Consider the following 15,118-nt stretch of genomic DNA (forward strand, 5'->3'; position numbering starts at 1 on the left):
TTTGACCACACCACTGTCTGTTATGAAAAATTCCAAATAATTAAATTTGTTTTAGAAAAACCAGAGATGCCTTTTCACTGGCTGCTTAAGGAAAGACAAAATGACCTGATCTTTTTTAAATCCAAGAAGTGTTGATATCTTTCTCCAGATGACATTGGAAGCCCTAGCTCTTTGCTTTTAGGACTGGGGTGTGCCTCCTTTGTCAGACTCTGAACTCCATGAATGTAAGGACTTTATCCTTTAATCTCTGAATCCTCGAATCCTCAGTGCTTAGCGGAGTGAGCTCTTAACAAATGTTTGTTCCACGAACCAATCAAAAACAATTGAAGGTCTCAAAAAGAGCTCTTTCCCAAGATGTTAATTTTAAACGATACTCTTGTAATTGCCTACTTCCATCTTGTTTACATCCTTAAATATGATCTATGACAAATTTCATGTTAGAAGTTTTATATCTCTGTGTGTGTTGGGGGGGGCGGAGTACATTGTGTCTAAGGCCACAGAACACAAGGAAAACCCTTAAACTTTCATGGGATGACAAGAATTCCATAGCCATTTTCTCAGTGCTCCCCAGTGTGAGAATGTAAGATTTAGGATAAGTAAAATATTGCAGGATGAGGTGAAGTGAGAAATCCAGGGTTTAGATTAGCCTTCAGAGTAGTGAAGAAAAAAAAAAAAAAGATGACAAAAATGTCATAAAATGAGAAAATCTTGGGGAATAAAGGTGAAGGTTAGCACACATGAAGTTTTTGAGAACCTTCCAAGGAAGTTCTCAGTGATGTTGTCATTGACTTATGAGGATGTAGAAGCTTTAAGTGTTAAAATTGAAAGGGATGGATTTCCAAGTCTCTGATAACCAGGGTTCAGGAGAAAACAGAATTCTAACAAATGAACAGACTAATAAAAGTGATTCTTATGTTGCATAGGAGGGATTGTGTTACGGAAATTAAGAGGTAGTGAAGCACTCAGGGTCTGGCAACAGTGGGAGCTTAACTATTTGTAAAGAGGCAAGGGTAATATTAGAGCCCAGCAGAAAGAGAGCTGTGGAAAAGGGGCCATCCAATAGGAGTAGATCTTGTAGAGGACCCTCAGAAGTGCTGAACTAAGGGGGGGGGGCAGGGAATAATTAACTCAGGCAAAACTATGCAAGCACGTTTCATGTCTCTGCTTTCATTATGTCCAGTGCAAGTCATGATGACCAAGTCCAAAATCAACAGAGCAGGGAACATACTTTCCCTCCTTATTGGGAAGTACTGATGGGCCACATGGTAGCAAGAAGGTATGAACTGGGGACAGTAATTCCCTGTGTCACTGTGGTTTCCTGAAATGAAGTGCTTCTGGTAAAATTCTGTAGTGGGGGCGGGGGGGAGGAAACTCTCAATCAGCCTCAGGCATAAGAAACAAAGAAGTTACAAAAAGGGGATATAGTAGGATCTAGAGGTGGCTTTGAAGGAGAGAAACCCTGGTAATTTATCTGCAGCACTTTATTTTAATTTAGTAATGCTGGTTATACATTCTTATAGGCTCCTATCCTTTCTGATTCTGTAAATTCTTTATGTAGACATTGAACCAAAAGTTAAATCTAGGTAATATATCTAATCTTTAGCATTTTGGTCTTTTTTCAAAGTGCTTGAATGCCAAGTTCATGTGGCTTTAGATAGACAACTGTCACAAAAAATTACAAGTAACAGTGACTTGGAAGTTTTGATGTGTTTTGATGTGTTGGTACTGCTGGATTTGTGTAATATGTTGATGCCAATCCATCAAATAACCTGCTACAATGCAGGGAGACCAAACTGAAGGAGACATGACACACCCAAGGACCTGGTGTGATGGAGGAAGGTTGGATTGTAGCAAATCCTCTCATCAGATCTAATAAGACTAAACAGTGCTCCATCTTCAGGCCTCCAGAGGGATCTCAAATGGGTTACATCTCCACATTTGTGACTGCTCCCTGGAACGTGCCCACATTCAGTTACCCACCATTTCCGACACTCAGAGCTCCTCAGAATGTTTGCCGTGGGTCCACCTGAGCTCATCTGATTGAGGTTGCACAAATTCTGCCCCCTGTAATGGGATTATACCTAAGCTAATAATAATTGGCGTACACCCTTGGCTATGTGCAATCTACATGTTTGAGTCTTCTTCCTCCCTAGGATATGGGGGGGTATCAGCCTATTTTATAAATATTTTGTAAAATGTATTTTGAACCAAATAAAAGAGGATATTAGAAAAGCTCCAGAAGTTTGGGAAAGCAATTCTAAGCCTGAGAAGCAGCCAGGAGAATTTTCACTTCTGTTCTCATAAGTGTTTTGGGAAGAGGAAGTGCCAGATTCGTTCTCTACTTTGTAGTTAAATCTGAGAAAAAAGAGAAAAGTAGAAATAAATATCCCCTTGCACAAATTACTTTTTTTCTTAATCAGGAATAGGTGAGTTTTATGTTTTGCTCATGGTAGTGACATTCAAAACATAGGTTTTCAGTGGTTTGAAAAGTAATTTATCTAAGAAATGACAAGGAGAGTGATGCAACACAGAGGCGCTCTGGCTGCAAGTTGTAAAACATCGGCAGAACTGCAGATGTTCCCGTGGCACAGAGCTCTTCTGAATCACAGGAGTGACATTTAGATGAAAGCAAATCGCTTTTACATGGGTGCACTTCTGCACAATGCAGCCAGAGCTAGTGCACCTTGGAAGTAAGCCAGAGAGAAAGAGCACCAAAGAATTTTATTTTATTGAGAAAAATACTCCCATTTTTAGATAGGATTTTAAGGAAAATATAAGGTACTTAAAAGAAATCTGAGCTTGTGTTCTCTTATCAAAATATTAAACCTTTATTGTGTTTCTGTGGACTCATCGAATTTCTCAGAAGATTCAGGCCAAGTAGGAAATATGGGCTTGAAATTTGGGAGACAGAGCGAGTGACTTTGGGAGATGACCACATGAAGACAATAGCTGGAGATGTGGGATCTGGAAGATTGCTTGGGGAGAGGATTAAGAGAAAGAGAAGAGCAAAGTCAAAATGTTGGGAAATACCGCCCCCCCGTGGTAGACTGATAATAGCCCCCAAATATGCATCCATGTTCTAATCCGCAGAGCTTGTGGAGGTGAACTTATTTGGAAAGAGTTTATAGATGTGATTAAGGACCTTAAGATGAAGAAATTATCCTGTATTACAGGTGGCCCCTAAATGCCATCACCCATGTCCTTATAAGAGAAAGGCAGAGGGAGATAGGAGGTGATGAGACCATGGAGACAGACATTGGAGTGACGTGGTCACAAGGCAAGAAATACCAAGGAATGCCAGAACCCATGAGTGGCTGAGAGAAGCAAGGAGAAAAGGGTCACCTCCAGAGCTTCTGAAGAAATCACAGTCCTCCTAATACCTTGACTTCAGACTTCTAGCCTCCAGAACAGGGAAATAATAAATTTCTGTTATTTCAAGCCACCAAAGCTGTGGTAATAAGTTATGGTAGCCCAAGGAAACTAACACCCCCACCTTTGGGAACAAGGAAGAGAGTTTCCAGTTAGGAGAGGGAGTAGCAAGAAGCATGAGTGTCATGGAAACCAAAGGAAAAGTTTAAAAACAGATGACCAGAGGCAATGGTGTTAAATTCTAGGGCCTAAGGAGTGAGAGTGAAAAGTGCAGGGAAGTCATTTATTTGATAGAAGGCAATGATGACCTCTGCCCTGCACTGCGTACCTGCTGTATGCTGGGCACTGCCCTAAGCACTTTGTAGGTATTAACTCATTCTCATGACTCCGTGAGGTGGAAACTGTTATTGTCCCCTTTTACAGGTGATTAAACTGAGGCACAAAAGATTAAATAACTTGTACTAGGTAAAATAGGTAGAAAATGGTAAGGCCAAGAATTGAACCCAGAAACCCTGGCTCCAGCACTCAACATTTTAACACCTACTGTTCTTGCTCTCTTCATCCCTAAAGGTGTGTGTTTCTCAAGGCTCTGCCTGCAGATCTTTTATCAAGTAAGGTAGATGATAGGGCTCAAGAAAAAAAGGTACTTTTTTTGAAAGATATTTGGAGGTAGAAAGGTGGTAAGATTAGAAACTTGACATTGCCTGGGCTCCATCTTAGCTGCGTTGGGGAGGAAGCTGTCTGCTGAAGCCGAGGAAAGCAGCGAAGTTTCAGGCCTTAAGGAGTCTAGGAAAAGACGATGAATATATAGTGAAACAGTAAGCATGAGATTAAAAATTGGTTGCACAGGTCAACAGACTCAGTGTCATTTCCTTGGCTGGCTCTTGACTCTGCTCTGCCTGTTCTCAGGTAGTCCAGCATTCAGCTCTTGATTTCAGCTCAGGTCATGATCTCAGGGTTGTGAGATCAAGCCCCATGTCAGGCTCTATGCTTGGTGTGGAGCCTGCTTAAGACTCTCTTCCTCTCTCTTCCTTCAGCCCCTCCCCCTCCCTCTCTAAAAAACAAAAAACCCACAAAAAAACAGCCTATGTATTGATATATAATTAAGTAAATTCATCAGGCTGCATGCTGTAGTGGAAAAGATGAGGGTTAAAATTTCAGTTACTCGTGTGACATTGGACAAGTAACCTGAGCCTCAGGTTTCCTATCTGTAAAATGTAGATACAAATTCTCTGTCTCGTAGGATTAGGGTGAGGCATTAATGGTGTAATGACCAATATTTAGCACTGTTCCTGGCATTTAATAGATGATCAGCCTCAACATTTTTTTCCCAAAGTAATTAAGAACAAATTGGATGATGCAATTTATTGACTGATAATTCGTTTCTGAAGATGTAATTGCTGAGTCTTCGATAAATGTTAACTTTTCATATCTGGAGTATATTTGATGTCTTATGTGCTCTATCTCTCCCCTGTGGATTTAACCATTGTATAAAGAGAGCTCTGATGGGCCAGGTCCTTTATTTGCACCTCTGAGAAATCTTAATTTCTGGAGGGCCATATGAATTTGCTGAGACAGTAAGAATTCCTCCCCAATTCCCTTATAACATACCCATCTTCCCCATATCCATCCTTTCCTGGCAATACTCATGAATTTTTTTGACATATCCCCCCATGATCTACATTATTGTATTTTTAATATGGAATTCAACAATTCCAAGTACCTATGCCATTTATTTTCACAGTGTAATTTTTATTGTCATTTGTAACATTTTATACTTCCTTGAAAGGAGTTTTATATGAGCTAGAAGTAGCCACTGAGTCATAGTCCTGGTTCCTTTAGCCCAATAATCCTCTGTAAAAGGGACAAGGAGAAATGTTTTTTCAAGAGTGGTCTGTTTCATGGTTGCAGACTCAGACTGCATGTGCTGTCTGCTGTTGACTTAAAACATCTCCTAGCCCTTACATCTGTCACCTGAAAATTTGTCTACATTCTGCATTCTTGGAGGGTCTACAGATAATTCATTTTGCATCTCTCTGGAAATATAGAACATACAACCATGGTAGGGAACATGACAGAGTGGAATAATACCAGGTTGATGCTATTGTGTTAGTTCTGCCCACAGAGAAACACCTAGGAGTAAAAGGCTCACACTTGCCTAGGCACCTGAGCATCAGAGTGGGGCATGCATTGTGAGGGGAAGGCTGCCAGGGGGTCTCCTAAGGGGTCACCCACCATGGCTGGCCTTACCTGTGTGAATTTCCCAAGAACAAATCTCAGGCTCATAGCACTGTGGCCTTAGAAACCAGATCTGTGGGCAGATTCATTCTAAGCAATCATGAGGAGATATAAGTGTAGAAAGAAATTCAGGATGCCAGTTTGTTAGCCCACACTGAGAACCTTGGTTGCTGGGTCGATGGGAACATTGGTATGATTACTCTCTCCCTGCAGTGGAAACCAAATCCTAATCTGAAGATTGTCTGGTGAGTGCTGTTAGAGCAAGGGCAGAATAAGGGAGAATAAAGAATAGGCAAGGGCAGAATAAAGAGAAAAATTGTGTCTCAGGACTGTCTGGCTGTTGGAACACTTAAACTTTTAGGCTATTGTCTGGATGGGCACTACTCATGTTTGTTTATTACAAGTTTTGTTGTTGTTGTTGTTTGTTGTTTTTGTTACGCTTGGCTGACCAAACCTCATTCTGATTTGAGTCATCCTTTCTTAACATTTGTTAGAATTTACAGTTTGGCCCAGGTCACATCATTTTTCCACCCGTTGGGGAAATTTAAGATAACTCTTTATACCTCAGACATGACCCATGATTGCAGATTTACACTTTACCTCTGAGCAGGCTTTTATTTCCCTCATTTCTGGGTTTAAATAGACCTCTTACTATGGCCTTCCAGTACTGATAATAAGTAGACGGTCTTTCCCTGCCAGGCTGTTTCTTCATCTATATAAGGCACTGGATTAGTTAGCCAACCACTAAGGTAACTTCCAAATCTAATTTCTACCTTCAAATTTCAAGATATTCTCCTCTTAATAAAAAATTCTGCAATTTGGTGAAGCTCAACTTTCCTCCATCAGATGGCATAATTCCTGACCATGTTCCCCTGGCTTGTTGGCATTAAATAAGGCTAACATCTTTCCTTGGCCTTTTTTTTTTTTTTTTTTTTTTAAAGATCTGGATTTAGTCTTCCATGAGTTTGAATTCTAGCTCTGTCCTCATAGTGCTTCTTTAGACAAAACTTACCTTTCATATCTCACTGAGGCTTCTAAAATTACTTTCCAATTCTCTTTTCCATCAGTAATTTATTAGTTGGAAATCTGTAGTGAAAACATTATTTTATCAACTATTTGGTTACCTTGAAATATGGTTAGTAAAGGAAAGGCAAGGATAAATGCCTGCTTCTTTCCCTTTATCAATTTTCTGAATAATGAATTGGTGTTTTAGCAACCTCTAATGGTGATCAATGAGTGTTCTTTTAAAAAATCTTTTGATTATTAATAATTTTATTATTTTAAAATATCTTGAATTTTTTATATGGTTCATATGTATCAGGTGTAGTCCATATTGATATAATCAGTGTAAGTCAATACAATCAATATTGTTTTTGGTGAGATTGACATGATGTCTAGAGTTTGCTTTAAACTATTCTAGCACCTAAAAAGCAAATCAACAACAAAGGGAGTGGAATATGATGAAACAAGATTAGAAAAATCTTTTTTTTTCTCCCCAGCTTTATGGAAAAAATCTTGATATTTGTTGAAGCTAAGTAATGGGTACACGGAATTTATTACACTAATCTTTTTGCTTTTGGTATGTTTGAAATTTTCCTGGGTAAATTACCTCTAAAAAGGTACATAATTCTGATTATCAGAGGCATAAATCTGAGTTCAATCTTCAACTGAGGTCTATACATGAATCCTATGAAAAAAGTTGCTTCATTTTTTTTTTTTAATTAAAAGTTGCTTGGGGACTCCTAGGAAGATGGCAGAGTAGGAGGACCCTAAGTTCACCTCATCTCACAGATACAACTAGGTAATACTTGCTTCAGAGCAAACAACTCAGAAAAGGACCCAAATACTGGCCAAATTCCACAACTAGATGTAGAAAAGAGGTCACATTGAACAGGGTAGGAGAGGCAAGAGCTTGGTGGGAACCTAAACCCTGTGGATTTAACTGCTGGACAGAGGTTAGCCACAGGTACAGAGAGGGGTAAGAAACAGACTAACACACTGGGGAGCCTATAAGGGAAAGAGAAATCCCTATAGCATTTGGCTCTGAGAATCAGGGACCAAATTTCACGAGTACTTAAAATCAGCAGGCCTTAAACCTTGGAACTTTAAAAATCAGCTGGCTCAGCTCTCAGAGCCCAGACGGCAATAGGAAGCTGAGCCCTTACCCTTAAAGAGATAGCACAGCAAACAGCCTGTGAAGATGCAGCCTGGAAGCTGCAGTTTGAAAGGCACCTGGAGCTTACAGGAAGGAAAGTTAGTTACTAATATCAGAGTTTGCTGAGAGACTGTTCCAGGAACAAAGGAGCTGGCAGGTGCCATTTCTCTCCCCTACTCCTCATCATAAACACACAGCCACCTGTGGGAACCAGCAGGGCACCAGCACTCCCTACCTAACTTGCTTATACTGTGCCCTGCCCCTCCAGCCAGTCCTGCCTCAATCCTGGTGCTGCAGATCCCCTCCCTGAAAAGACCCACAGAGACCTCACCAACACTATATCTCCCAACCCCCTGTGGAAGATGTGGGCACTTTGTTAAGAATGCATCTCTCACCTGCAGGTACTTTGTGGAGTGGCCAGGCTAGCCCAGGTCTCTGCTAAGGCTGTATATCCCCTGTGGAGGAGGACCAGCACTACCTAGTTAAAAGTGCGCAGCTGGCCCACTACTTTCAAGAGCAAGAGATGTAGCTGACTTCCCAAACACACAGAAACGGACACAGAGAACTAGACAAAATGAGGAGACAGAGGACTATATCACAATGGAAAAAATAGGACAAAACCACAGCAAGAGACCTAAGTGAAATGGATATAAGTAACATGCCTGAGAGAGAATTTAAAATAATGATCATAAAGATACTGGGCTTGAGAAAAGAGTGGAGGACACCAGTGAGACCCTTAACAAAGAGATAGAAAACATAAATAAGAACCAATCAGAGATGTAGAACACAATAAGTGAAATTAAAAATAAACTTGGTGGACTAAATAGGCTGGAAGGAGCAGAGGAATGAATTAATGACTAGAAGACAAAGTAAAGGAAAGTAATAAAACTGAAAAATTGAGAGAAAAATTACGCAAAATGAGAATAGGCTTCGGGAACTCAGTGACTCCATCAAGCATAATAACATTGCATTATAGGGATCCCAGAAGGAGAAGAGAGAGAAAAGGGGGCAGAAAATTTATTTGAAGAAATAATAGCTGAAAACTTTCCTAATTTGGGAAAGGAAACATTTCCAGATCCAGGAGGCACAGAGATCCCCCAACAAAATCAACCAAAGATGATCCACATGAAGACACATAGTAATCAAAATGGTGAAAAGTAGTGATAAAAATTTTTAAAAACAACCAGGGAAAAGAAATCAGTTACATACAAGGGAGTCCCCATAAGGCTATGCGTGGATTTTTCACCAGAAACTTTGCAAGCTAGAAGTGGGTGGCATGATATATTCAAAGTGCTGAGGGAGAAAAATCTATAGCCAAGAATACTCTATCCAGCAAGACTATCATTCAGAATAGAAGGAGAGAGAGTTTCACAGACGAAAACTAAAGGAGTTCATGACCACTAAACCAACCTTACAAGAAATAATAAAGGGAACTCTTTGAGTGGAAAGGAAAGATCATAAATGAGAGTATGAAAAATAGAAAATACAAAAACAGTAAAAATAAGTATTTCTGTAAAAAATCAGTCAAGGGACCCATAAAAGGATGTAAAATATGATACCACATAACTAAAACCTGGAGAGGAGTAAAGAATGGGTTCAAACTTAAGCGACCATCAACTTAATAGACTGCCATATGCAGAAGATTTTATCTACAAACCTAATGGTAACCACAAATCAAAGCCCACTAATAGATATGTAAAGAATAAAGAGAAAGGAATCCAAGCATATCACTAAAGAAGACTAACAAGCCATGAAAGAAAGAGAAGAAAGGATCTGAGAAAAACTACAAAAACAACCACAAAACAAGTAACAAAATGGCAATTAACACATATATATATATCAATAATTACCTTGAATGTAAATCGACTAAATGCTGTAATCAAAAGTCATAGGGTGACAGTGGTTAAAAAAACAAGACCCATCTGTATGCTTCCTACAAGAGACTCATTTCAGACCTAAAGACACCTGCAGATTGAAATTGAGGGGATGGAGAAACATTTATCATGCAGATGGGTGTCAAAAGAAAGCTGGAGTAGCAATACTTAAATCAGACAAAGTAGACTTTAAAACAAAGTCTGTAAAAACTTAAAAGAAGGACACTATATAAATAAAAGCAAATATAAACTGTTGGGACTACATCAAAATAAAATGTTTCTGCACTGTGAAGGAAACAATAAAACTAAAAGGCAACCTACTGAATGGGAGAAGATATTTGAAGACATATCTGATAAAGGGTTACTATCCAAAATATATTTAAAAACTCAACACCTAAAAACCCACAAATAATTCAATTAAAAATGGGCAGAAGACATGAATAGACATTTCTCCAAAGAAACAGACACATGAAAAAATGCTCAGCATCATTCATCATCTCATCATCAGGGAAATGCAAATCAAAACTATAATGAGATATTACCTCACATTTGTCAGAATGGCTTAAATCAACACAAGAAACAGTAAGTTTTGGTGGGGAGGTAGAGAAAGGGCAACCCTTTTGCACTGTTGTTGGGAATACAAACTAGTGTAGCCACTGTGGAAAACAGTATGAGGGTTTCTCAAAAAGTTAAAAATAGAACTACCCTATGATCCAGTAATCACACTTCTGGGTATTTGCCCAAAAAAATACAAAAACACTAATTCAAAGGGATTCATGCATCCATATGTTTATTGCAGCATTATTTATAATAGCCAAATTATGGAAGCAGCCCAAGTGTCCATCAGCTGATGAATGGATAAAGAATATGTGGTATATATATATATATATATATATAATGGAATATTATTCAGCCATAAAAATATGAAATCTTGCCATTTGCAACAACGTGGATGGAGCTAGAGAGTATGTTAAATGAAATAAATCAGAGAAAGTAAAATACCATGTGATTTCACTCATGTGGAATTTAAGAAAAAAAACAAATGAGCAAAAGAAAAAGAGAGACAAACCAAGAAACAGATTCTTAACTATAGAGAACAAACTGATGGTTAGTGAAGGGGAAGTACATGGGGGGATGGGAGGATGGGTGAAATAAGTGATGGGCATTAAGGAGAGCGTTTGTTGTATTGAGCACTGGGTGATGTATGGAATTGTTGAATCACTATATTGTATACCTGAAACTAACTAACACTGTATGTTAATTCTACTGGAATTAAAATATTTTTAAGAAAGGAAAAAAAATTGCTCGATTTTTATTGAAATTCCAGATACCCCAGCAACAGTTTCTAATCTAAATAAGTGCATATTTTCCCAGGATTTTGGAAAAAATTTTAATATTTGACTTTATTGGATCTCATTCACAAAACTCTTGTCATGAGAACTGAGAATGTCCACTTTTGAATGAACTAATGTTCAGTGAATAATGCAATGTGAAAATCAATCAGTATCAGAATTCCAGTGTCATTAGCATCCCTTAAGAATTTGAACCATAATTACTTATGCTGTCTGTATTTCATGCCAGAAAATAATTTGGCATTTTAACCATTCAGAAGTGACTTCTTTAATAATAATGGTGCTATTTCTCATTCCAGGTTTAAGTTTATCTATTCATGGGGCTGAAAAGCGTTTGCAAATCCATCAACGGCGAAGTGTGGCAAGCCGCCCAGGATCACGTCGCCTGCCCGTGGTCAGGCATTCCTCACTTCCACCAGGCAGAAGGTCAATAAAAATGGAGGCAAGCTCTTCTGGAATCACCAATGGGAAAACCAAAGTCTTCCACCCAGGTAATGCATGGGAAATATTCAACAGATACCCATTTTAGCAGCAACCTAATATTGCCTGCATTATATTTTTATTCCAGTTAAACTTGCCTTTTTATTTTTTTATGTTTATTTTTTTTAAACTTGCCTTTTTAAAGAGTCTTGTTTTTTCCCTTCTTTTCCCTTTGGTCAGTGGTAAATGTCACCAAGACCAAAAAGAAGAGAAAGAGCTTGATGTGTCAGAAAAGGTTAAGGCTACATTCTACCTATAATAGTAGAATCTAAATGAAAATCTGAGTGAGTAAACTCTTACTCAGTTCAGAAAAGCTTAATTGTATAATACAATAAAATAAAGATTTGGCCATTTTCTTGATAATTTGCTCTAAGATAGTCCAGGGAAAAATTCAAGGTAAAAATGCTGACTTTGAAGCCTGCATTATCTGATTTGCCTTGGCTGTATTGTCTGGAGATTAGGAGCGAAGACTGGGATTGTATTAAGTTTCAAGGCTCTGGAAAACATCTGTGATTTCTTAAAAATGTTAAAATGAGTTTAAATTAAAATAGGTAATTTCAACTAAAAGGTTTTATTTGCTTGTTTGGATGAGAGGCTTATCTAAGTATGCATTCATTCATTCATTCAGCGAATTTACTTTGAGTGCCTTCTACATGCCAGGCATTGTTTTGGGTGTTGAGAAAACATCAGTGAATAAGGCAACATTTCTGCCCATCTGATTCATAGAAACATTGAATTGTGAGGCAGTTTAGAAGTCCTGAACCTGATCCTGATTCCTCTGGTTATGTCCTGGCAGGTGGCCACCCAGCTCCAACTGAAGCCAAGCCTCCGTCTCTAGATATGTCACACTATCTCTCTCTCAACTGATAACCTTGTTTCCTAAACTCACTGAGCTACCCCAGGGCCATTGGGTGTGAATAACTGCAGATTCCTTACCCTCCACCTCCAAATTTATCTCTGCATTATTTTCATTCTACTTCTCTTTCCCCCAGTTTTCAGAAAGTGAAGGTCCTCCCATTGTCCTTGACCAAGACTTCACCTGTGGCTTTGGCCACCCCTCCTCTCTTGAGCCTCACTCAGGAGAATATGTACCCTCTTTCTCGTCTTTTCTCCTCCCTTGCTTTTGGCTTAAGAAGGCTTAAGCTTCTTCCATTCTAATCATTTTCTTTTGACACTGACCTTTTCTCTCTTCTGCCATGTTTCCTCCTCTAAAAGAATGATCTACTCTTGTTTTCTCTTCTCTCTCACTTCCTAGCCACTCTTGAACCTAATACAATCTGGTTTCTAGATTATCCACTCTATCACAGCTGTCTTGAGGCCCTTCGTGACCTCCTTTTATCACAGAATGCTGAGTGGCAGACTCTTCTGATGCACCAGACCAGGGTGGACCACCACTTCTTCCCCACAACACTGTTCCCTTGTTTCCATGATGACCTTCTTTCTTGGTTCTCCTCTTACTTCTCTCACAGGTAACTTGGATGGTTTCCCAACCACTAGCATCTCTCTCTTCCCCTGGCTTCCTGTCCCAGTACATCCTTTATATCAAATCCAGAATAATTCATCTCTACCCCTAATCCTGTCATTCGGCTTGTTGATCCTACTGAATATGAGGTAAAGTTCAAACCTCTGAGCATGTAAAAAAACAAATGCCTTTCCTGATCTAGCTCTACTGCCTCTCATCCTTCATTTTTACCCCTTTCTGCCTTAAGCCTTATATTCTACTTTATCAGTCCCAGTTCAACCAGAAAAGCAGAACCAGGAGAAGATGGATATTTAGAGATTTATTACAAGAAATTGGCTTCCATAATTGGGAAGGCTATGTAGGCAAGCCTGAAATCCATAGAGCAGGCCATCATGAATGGCATGCTGGAACTTTTGGGCACAGCTGAAGCTGCTGTCTATAGGAGGAATTTCTTCAGAGAAGCCTCAGCTCTGCTTTTGAGACCTTTCAACTTATTGAATCAGTCCTGCACAGATTATTTAGGATAATCTTTCTTACTGAAAGCAACTGTTTATGGACTTTAATTATATCTACAAAACACCTTCACAGCAACACCTAGATAAGTGTTCATTGAGTAACTGGGGACTGTAGTCTAGCCAAATAGTCATATCAACCAGACCATCACATCTAATCAAACTGACTTGCTTTCAGTTCTCCATCACATGATGGTATTTCATGTCTCCCAACCTTTGTTCATGCTGCTCTCTCTAGGATGCCCTGGTTTTGTTCTATTATCTTTTAACATTTTAAAATTACCTGTCTGTCTCTCCACCATAAGGTCTTCAAGGGCAGGAATTATTTATCTTTGCACTTTCAGAAAACATTTGCAGGGTAGGATTGAACTGAATCTTCATTAGCTATTTTTCAGACTATTACAATAGCTTTATTGTACATTTTTTTCAGCTTTCTTGGGATAACATTGACAAATTACAATAGCTTTCTAATTGTTCTATCTGACTTGCCTTCAACAAATGTTTATTGGAGGCCTATTAGGTTACCTGGCACTCTTCAAGTATTTGGGGTACATCAATGAATGAGGAATGAGTCTGGAAGTTTGAGAAACAGCACAGAGGCCCCCTGAGCCTGGAATGAGGGGAAATACCAGCCTAGGAAGCTCAGATAGAGCAGGGCCTTGAAGGCCATTATAAGGACTTAGAGCTCTTTGCAAAATGGGAATTCTCACAGGTTTTTGAGCAGAATAATCCCATGATCTGACTTATTTTTTTTTTAAGATTTATTTATTTATTCTAGAGAGAGAGAGAACATAAGAGTGCACGAGTAGGTGGGGGGAGGGGCAGAGAGAGAGAATCTTCAGATTCCCCACTGAGTGCAGAGCCTGATGCAGGGCTTGACCCCAGGACCCTGAGATCATGACCCGAATCAAAATCAAGAGCAGTATGCTTAATTGACTGAGCCACCCAGGTGCCCTGATGTGACTTATATTTTAAGAGGACCACATTGGCAACTGTGTGAGAATACACTATAGATGGAGAGGGTGAAAGGAGAAAGGTCAAACAGGAGGCCATCATAACAGTCTGGTAAAAGGAATGATGGTAGCTCTAACTAAGGGTGGCAGAAATGGTAGTGAGAATTTGGATTCTGGAAAAATTTTAAAGTTGGGCCATCAGGATTTCCCAGTGGATTGGATGTGGGGTAAGAGAGAAAGGAGAGCTAAAGATGGCTCTAAGGTTTTTGGCCTGAATAAATTGGATTGGTATCAACTGAGATGGAGAAGGCTGCAGGGGAAGCACATTCGGTGGGTTTTAGGGAAGAGTAGGGCCAAGATCAGAAGTCTGATTTTGGACATGATAATATCAAGAACTGGTGAGATCATGTGGGTGGTGAAATAAGCATGTCTTGGATGTGAGAGATTGGTCTGGGAAGAAGATATAAAATCAACTGTTGTTGACATATAAATGGTCTTTAAAGCCAAGTGATGAAAAGAGATGACAGAAGGAAGAAGTAAAGATGGAGAAGGGGAGATGATGAAGGGCTGGAATCTGAGTGACTCCAATAGTAAAGGTAGGAGAGAATGAAGACTAAGAAAGAATGACTGTCAAGGATGTCTAGAAACTAGAAATTACATGTTTTGGAAGTAAAGAAAGTTTATCAAGAAGAGAGGAGTGATTATATAGGATAATATTGCTGA

The 15,118-nt window shown here is 39.2% G+C and overlaps 1 protein-coding gene across 5 annotated transcripts in view; it reads left to right on the forward strand.

Moving 5' to 3' along the window:
• ANO4 (anoctamin 4) overlaps positions 1–15,118 on the forward strand; it is a 433,834-nt gene that overhangs the window by 190,179 nt on the left and 228,537 nt on the right. For all 5 annotated transcript variants that reach the window (XM_078076469.1, XM_078076470.1, XM_078076471.1 and 2 more), the window contains one exon: positions 11,288–11,479. In XM_078076469.1, coding sequence (XP_077932595.1) covers positions 11,288–11,479 — 192 coding nt within the window. The remainder of the gene's footprint in view (positions 1–11,287; positions 11,480–15,118) is intronic.

The sequence above is a fragment of the Halichoerus grypus genome, chromosome 6 (genome assembly GCF_964656455.1).
Source record: "Halichoerus grypus chromosome 6, mHalGry1.hap1.1, whole genome shotgun sequence".
Classification (NCBI taxonomy): domain Eukaryota; kingdom Metazoa; phylum Chordata; class Mammalia; order Carnivora; family Phocidae; genus Halichoerus; species Halichoerus grypus.